This window comes from Penaeus japonicus, unplaced genomic scaffold (assembly GCF_977035675.1).
Source record: "Penaeus japonicus unplaced genomic scaffold, GWHDUDI00000001_assembly GWHDUDI00000008, whole genome shotgun sequence".
In the NCBI taxonomy this organism is placed as follows: Eukaryota; Metazoa; Arthropoda; class Malacostraca; order Decapoda; family Penaeidae; genus Penaeus; species Penaeus japonicus.
The window spans coordinates 1,200,002-1,207,501 of NW_028234410.1; the positions used below are offsets into that span (position 1 = coordinate 1,200,002).

A 7,500-nucleotide genomic window follows, 5' to 3' on the forward strand; every position below is an offset into this window, starting at 1 on the left:
CATCCACAATGAAGATAACATGAAGAGGAAGGAAACCTGTGCTTATGCCTGTGAGTGCCACTATAAAAGGCATCCCTACTGGCGCAGGGGCACTTTGTAGACAGTACTTTAGAGCAAGAGGTTGACAACTTGCTGTGTGTCATTGCTCTATAAAGATAGTGCTTACTAGAGACTGCGGATGGGTGCCATTTAAAACTCTGAAGAAAATGGTGCCATCTAGGTTTTGGATGTTAGGTGAAAACCATTTTGCTTAATATAATGGATTTATAGTAATTATGACTGCAATTATCATTATCACTCATTATTCACAGCACAATAAAATAACAGTGATCCAAAATCCCTGAATGTCATGCACTTCATGACACCCACCGTCAGGCCAGACCTCTTGCATCATGTATGTCATGACATCTGTCCGCACTGGGTTAATGAATTCATGTTCTCTGTTAGAAATTTGTGTACCCAAATTTTACAAGATTTCTCTTTATCTAGTATAGAGGTGTGAAGTTTAGAAGTAACTTGTTTTTATTTTTGTCAACTTTTGTATGCTGTTCAATGGTTCAACAGTAAACCAGGTTGAAAGCTGGTCTTATGCCACACATTATTTTTTCAGGAGCTGCCACTGCCAATCCTGACTCCCCATTTGCTGAGCTGCAGCAACAGTCTCCTGCTGAAAGGCTACAGTTTCCACAAAATATCCATAAGCAGACCAGTAAAAGCACAAAGGAAGGTGAGCATAACACAGAATCCTTAGTTTGATATTTCAGTCATGAAGGCTGATGTTGGTTTAGCACAAATGATAGACTTTTAGAGTGTAATTTTCAAAATATCTTGCTGAAGTGCAGACTTAATAGAATATTTAGAAAGTCTTTGATTATATATTTTTTCAAGCATTGATATGCACTCTGTGCAAGACCACTTTCACTGCAATGAGGAACTTGCATACTTAACTTGAGTAGGAATTTATTCAACCCTTTCATTAAGCTTTAGTGTAGTGATATTGAACACAATAGTATATGAAGTTTAATAGATGGCATTTTTGCCATTCACCCGTGTGCAATGACAAGGTATATAATGTAAGAGATTTTTTGAGAAGATGATTTACTCTCGTATTTTCTGTTTCAGAATTGATAGAAGTGACAGAGAAGGTGCTCATCCGAGAAGTTCTTTTCATATTCCAAGGAATTGAAGGAAAGATCATTAAGATGGATGTTAACAAAGATGGCTTTAGATTAGATCCAAAGGTAAGAGATTAATGATTTTTCTTTAACTATGGTTCATTGTTTATTCTTTAATCTTAGAGTTTTACACAAGGGAACTGATGATCTACATCATCTCTGTAGCTATATGTGACACTGATCAACCAGTGATGTTATGAGATGAAATATTGTGCAATCCAAGCTGTAGCATTGATTATGACACTATCTGTACAGGTGCGGTTATCACTCAGCCAGAAGGAACTCATTATGAAGCTGACAGAAGTTGGTTGGTTATACAATCAAGTCAAAAACTTCTGTGAATGGGGTGGAAGAGGAACAGGAAGCGAACGCACAGCGGACAGAACAGCCGCAGGTTTAGTGAATCAGTCACTAGTAATGGCATTAAGAGAGGAGCTCAATGAGTATTGCAGACTAATCGCAGTACTTGAGGCCCAGGTATGAATTCCTGATACTTTGGTGTGTTTAAGTAAAGAGATGATGCTGGCTAACATTTGTACTTATTCATTCCATTTGATATATTAGAGTGTTACTTATGCTAATTGTGCTTTGCATAAAGTTCCAATTCTGAAATGATGTACGGCATTATACAGACAACCATTGCATCAGAAGATCATGGAAGTCAATGCTAATTAGAGTGTTTTACGTTTAGATTCAAGAAGGTGGAGATACTCCGATGGGAGAGCCAATGGGGGGTCTCACTCTGCGGCGCTTGGTCCTCTGGACGCTGGAGCCTCGCACTCACCTGAAGGCCCTGGCACTGCTCACCCATGCAGCTAGGGAAGTGTATGGAGGAGCCTGTGTCTCTGCCATTTATCAGGTCAGTAGTGTGTTCTGTCTCATGCAACCTTTTTCTCCTTTCCTGAAGTGAGAAGGGTTGAAATGTAATTTTTTAACAAAAGTAACTTGATACACATCAGATATTAACCTGTAAAGAAAATTATTCTGGAAAATTCTGCTTATATATATGTGTGTTATGTGAAAAAGACAAAATTCTTTCCCCTCCCAAACAGCACATGCACCATGGAGATCCAGGGCATAGAACGGTTGTGCGTCATGTCCTGAACATGGCCTGCACCCCTCTGTACGTTATGCTCACACAGTGGCTTTTAGATGGCACATTAGAGGACCCTCACCACGAGTTCTTCATTGCTTCAGATCACACAGTTTCCGACGACAAACTGTGGCAGGACAAGTACTCGATAAGGTGGGCAGAGTTCGAATGGTGGATACTGGTCTTGTTTACTTTTTTATTCTTATTTTTATTTTTACTGTTATTTACTTTGAAGTACAGTTTTGTCATGGCCAGACTTGTGATTATGATCTGACTGCTGATCATTAGCACTGATTAAATTTTGGATGGAGTTTGTCAGCAAAATTGATTCTATTATCTTTAAAGATAAATGAATTACTGTTTGTTGGTTTGCCTTGAAAATTACATAAACTATATTTGCCTACTATTATACATTACCTTAGTCAGGAAATATAAAAACATTAAAATGGAATTTGATAACATTTAACTGGAGTTTAATGATAAATGATTCTCCTCTCAGGAATGACATGTCAAACCATAACATGACAAAACCTTAACTTTTGTAAGTTGCTTATACTGAGACTTCATCTCTTTGATCTCTGATAGGTGGTGTATGTTGCCTTCATTCATTAGCAAGAGTCAGGCACAGAAGGTGCTTGCATCCGGTAAATCTCTCAATTTCCTTCGTAATGTCTGTCATTTCCGCGCTCCAATAGCAGGACGTGATGCAATCAAGTCTGCTCTTCAACAGACTACTGGTAGGTAACATGTTATTTTTATTTGTTTGATATGTGGTGGTTTAATCTTTTTTCTTCTCTTAACCCATTCATGCCGGGGCAGTTCCGGCTTTGCGCGGTCGCAATACCGGGGTTCTCGAACGCATAAGCCTAATGCCAAGAGATTCTTGGGTGCTCAAGCCGTGAGCCTCGGTTGCCCGCTCGCTCTACCCGAGCGCGCGGTTTCCCCTCATAGCGCGTCCAGGGCGTCTGACGCGAAAACCACAATACGTGTTATCACGTCACCCGGCGTGAATGGGTTAACCTATCATTGAAATTCATAATTTTCAATACTTGCTTTTGTTTCAGTTGAATCGTTGTTCACTCAAGATGAAAACAGTCAGCTCGACAATTTGGTTAGCTTGACATTCAGAGAAACTTCCCGTCATGTCCTAGAGGAGATCCTCACACGGCATAAACTTATGGACCATCTCCGTGCTCTTCGCCGGTACCTCCTGCTTGGCCAGGGAGACTTTATTCACTATCTTATGCAGGTTCTAACGTGAGTAAAGGATTTGGGATACAATTTGATGTTACATGGAAAATGAGGTGGTAATTATTTTGAGTTTGATTTTGTTCCTTGTTAATTCCTGTGATGTGCACTTTCTATATGATCAATTTTTGAAGCTAGTTTATCTTTTCTCTCATTTCCAGTCCAGAGTTGGGTGGACCAGCCACATATCTATATCCACATAACCTGTCTTCCCTCTTGGAGACTGCTGTAGCTGCGAGCAATGCTCAGTACGAGGAACCAGACATCCTGGAGCGCCTAGATGTCAGACTACTCGAGATCTCTCCCGGTGACCTTGGATGGGATGTGTTCAGTTTGGACTATCATGTAGACGGACCAATTGGAACGGTAAAGCTGATGTTTCTGTTCTGGAACGTTTTGAGGATGTCAGATTTAAGTGAATTACATACAATAATTGACAGTATTAAGTTAGCATTTTATGCATATTATTTAATGTAAATTTCTTTCATAGGTGCTGACAGCAGATTGCATGAGACAGTACTTAATGCTGTTCAATGCACTCTGGAAAGACAAACGGATGGAGATGATCCTTTCTGACATCTGGAAAGAGCAGGCAGCTACATCTAAATTGTGTAGAGATTTACCTGGTCAGTCTTCTGCGCAGTAAGATATAGCACAAGGAATATGAATATTCAGAGTAGTGACGTCATCTACACATTAATTTTGCTAAAGTCTACACTATGAATTTTTCATAACTTTTGCAAATCAAACCCATTTCATCTTACAGAACTGGGTGTTGTGCTCCATGGAGTTCAGCTCCTAACAACAGAGATGGTGCATCTAGTCCACCAAATGCAGTACTACATGACCTTTGAGGTTCTTGAGTGCTCTTGGCATGGCCTGATGACTAACCTCAAGTCAGCGCAGAGCCTTGACGATGTTATTGCAGCCCATAATGAGTTCCTCAAGAGAATTGTAGCTGGAGCTCTCCTTGACAGTAAATCAAAGGTTTGTACTGTATTCTACATAATTTTTGGGATTAGCGAGCTGAATTGTCTTTATATTTTTTATGATGTATTTGTTTAAGAAGTTAAAACATGCCACCATTCTTTCAAAAGTGGTCATCCATCTCATATCTGTAAAACTAAATTCCTAATTCTTTCTTCCTTTAATTAATTTTTTTTTTAATTTGTAAGAGTGTATTTACAACTCCCTTTCAATGTTGCATCCTCTTCCCTCACAGCAAGTAAGAACTCACCTGAGAACCTTTTACAATTTGATCCAAAACCTGCGAGGTCTGCAAGAAAGGCTCTCCCTTGCTGTATCAGCAGAGGTGAATGCTAGAAAGAATGCTGAAGCTGAAATAAAGGTACAATTTTAGTCTCATTTTTAGGAGTGCATGTGTGGTTGAGTGACTCCTTTCTTCTCCAACACAAGTACGTTAACCTTTGGAGGGGAAAGTCTATACATTGACTTGTACTGCAAACAGTTTTATTTCCTGAAGGTGCTGGGTATTTCTCCATTCTACGTTACACAAGAAGTAAAAAAAGAAATCTTGAAAAGTATATGAACTAGAATGTACAAAATAAAATTTTGATATGAAGTTTAGCCTATGATCATATGTATTTGTATTTAGTGTCATCAGGGATTAAAAGGATGATTACAATTTCATATTAGTGGTTCATCAAAGAAGAATATTTCTTTGTAAGATCATGCAAGAAAAAATTACAAAGTCAATTGTGTTCCTTTTTTCATGGAGCTTTTTTTTTCCCCTTATATATATATATTTTTTTTAATAGATTTTTTATTGTAATGTTTCTCATAGAGTTCTTGTGTCAACAACATATCTCGGGGATTATTTTTCTGTCACCAGTTGATATTGATATCACCACATGAATTTAAAATGTGTTGTATGTTGTCTTACTTCATCTGTTGTCTCATTATTTGCTTTTTGTCTTTACAGGCCAAGACAGATGCAGGTGACTTCGGTACAACAGCAGAACAGCAGGACCTGGAGAAGCGAAGGAGGAAGGAATTCCTGACCAAAGTGGTTCCCAAATTGAAGTCAGACCTGAGGATTAACACACAGACCTATCAGGTAACGGCAGACTGCATTTTGTTAAATGTGTAATAGGACTGTTGTAATTTCCTTCAATCAAAGTCTCTAGAGTAAATTAGAGTTGCAAATTGCACTTGTAATCAATAGTTGATATCAAGATCCCATGACAGCCAGCCTTCAGATGCTCATTGCAAATTATATTTATTTGAAAATCATAGTGTAATGGTTAACAGCACATCATCACTGGAGCTAGAACTGTATTCTTCCAAAGAACATTTCGACCACATAAGAATCTCAACTCCAGTCAGTGTATAAAGGGGAAATGTGATGATACCTTAGAAACCCATAGTTTTATAGTGGATATTCTCAAAATATTTCCTAAATCAGTAGTAGAATTATTTGTATACATGAAAAGGAAAAGGGCACAGTAGCAAGCATGAATCAACATTTAAACCAAGGCTCAAAATATATTAAGAAATCAATGCTGTTGATTTTAATGGTTATATTTTATTTATGATTTGCTCTGGCATTTTATGATCACAGATAGGTAAGCAACCAAATATGTGATTGATTCCATTAGTATTGAGTGCGCTATTCATCAATTGTTCAATAATGTTAACAAGGAAACTATTTGCATGAATTCGGACCAAAGTTCTCACTTGAAGTAATCCTTTTAACCCATCCACGACGGGGGAATTCTACCGCGCATTCAATGTCCATTCGCTGGGCGTTCGAATACAGGTCGTTTATCAACTGAATTAGGCACTGTGCTGCCCGGCCACTGGGCTTTTGAATGCGCGGTACAGTACTGTACCACCCGTCCTGTGTGGGTTAATACATGGTCTCTATTCTCCAGGATATGGTCCAGTCCTTCTTGCTGATGCTGTCTCAACACGATGACCAGAATCTCCACTTGCTGTGCACTCGCTTGGACTTCAATGAATATTATCACCGGCGTGATCACCGGCTCAATCAACGACTGACCTATCACCACAAGCGGAAAAGCATGGGCACCTCTTTCTGTCAGTGAAGATGATGCCTTCGAATACATCTTGTTGTTGTGAAACTGAATATTTTTATAAGGCTATAAGCGCTTGCTTGCGGAAGAGAGCTGGAGAACGGCTGGCCGCGGTCTTGGTCATTGAGTTTAGAATGCCTGTCTCATCTGTGATTGTAAATGTTGCAGCTTTCTTTTTTTTCCTCTTTTTTTTATGTGCTTAGGAGTGTCATGTAAGATAAGAGATTGCTTTCAGTTTTTGAGGGTTCGAATTTATTAGTGGCTATAACATCACATTTTCAAGTGAAGAGAGGTAGCGGTTAGGAGAAACAGAATTTTTATTAGCTCTCTTTCTCAGTATTTTTTAGCTCAACATTTGTATCATCTCACTAGAACAAGTTTATGCAATATTTTAATATTCTTGTATTACGTACGATGAAACAATATACCTTAGTAAATCAACCACAACAGGTGGACACAGATATTTACAACAGTGATGCACTTTTCAATTTTTAACATCTTTATTATATCACATTCCTGTCTTTAATATTGTTAGTAATGGAGTGGATGACATGCAACTGTGTAAGACAGGATAATTGATGGGTGTTTGACGTGTGGAACGTGTATCGGACACAGTGAAGCAGAATGCCATGTTTTTTTACAAGAGAATGCATGGAAATAGTTTTATTTATATAAATTGTCCTATGGATGCCCAGTGAAGTATATTTGTATGTTAAGATACACTGTGAACTAACCTGCCATATGTATGACTGGATGTGTTTGTCAAATACCTCAGAGTGAGATGTCGGTATGACCTGCCTACTAGAAACGTGACAACAGTGACATGTACAGACTGTGTTAACTGCTGCAGAACAAATACAATTTGTTTATAATATATTATTAGAATGTTTATTTTCCTAGGTTATGTCTTGAGTTTTATATATATAGT

At 38.4% G+C, this 7,500-nt stretch overlaps 1 protein-coding gene across 2 annotated transcripts in view; it reads left to right on the plus strand.

Moving 5' to 3' along the window:
- LOC122244103 (gamma-tubulin complex component 3 homolog) overlaps positions 1–7,449 on the plus strand; it is a 12,624-nt gene extending 5,175 nt beyond the window's left edge. For both annotated transcript variants that reach the window (XM_043001920.2, XM_043001921.2), the window contains exons 5-17: positions 611–727; positions 1,123–1,241; positions 1,431–1,652; positions 1,867–2,034; positions 2,228–2,421; positions 2,854–3,005; positions 3,333–3,525; positions 3,678–3,882; positions 4,007–4,142; positions 4,283–4,503; positions 4,739–4,864; positions 5,459–5,593; positions 6,411–7,449. In XM_043001920.2, the coding sequence (XP_042857854.1) occupies positions 611–727; positions 1,123–1,241; positions 1,431–1,652; positions 1,867–2,034; positions 2,228–2,421; positions 2,854–3,005; positions 3,333–3,525; positions 3,678–3,882; positions 4,007–4,142; positions 4,283–4,503; positions 4,739–4,864; positions 5,459–5,593; positions 6,411–6,584 (2,162 nt within the window). In that variant the 3' untranslated portion in view covers positions 6,585–7,449. The remainder of the gene's footprint in view (positions 1–610; positions 728–1,122; positions 1,242–1,430; positions 1,653–1,866; positions 2,035–2,227; positions 2,422–2,853; positions 3,006–3,332; positions 3,526–3,677; positions 3,883–4,006; positions 4,143–4,282; positions 4,504–4,738; positions 4,865–5,458; positions 5,594–6,410) is intronic.
- The last annotated feature ends 51 nt before the right edge of the window (positions 7,450–7,500 follow it).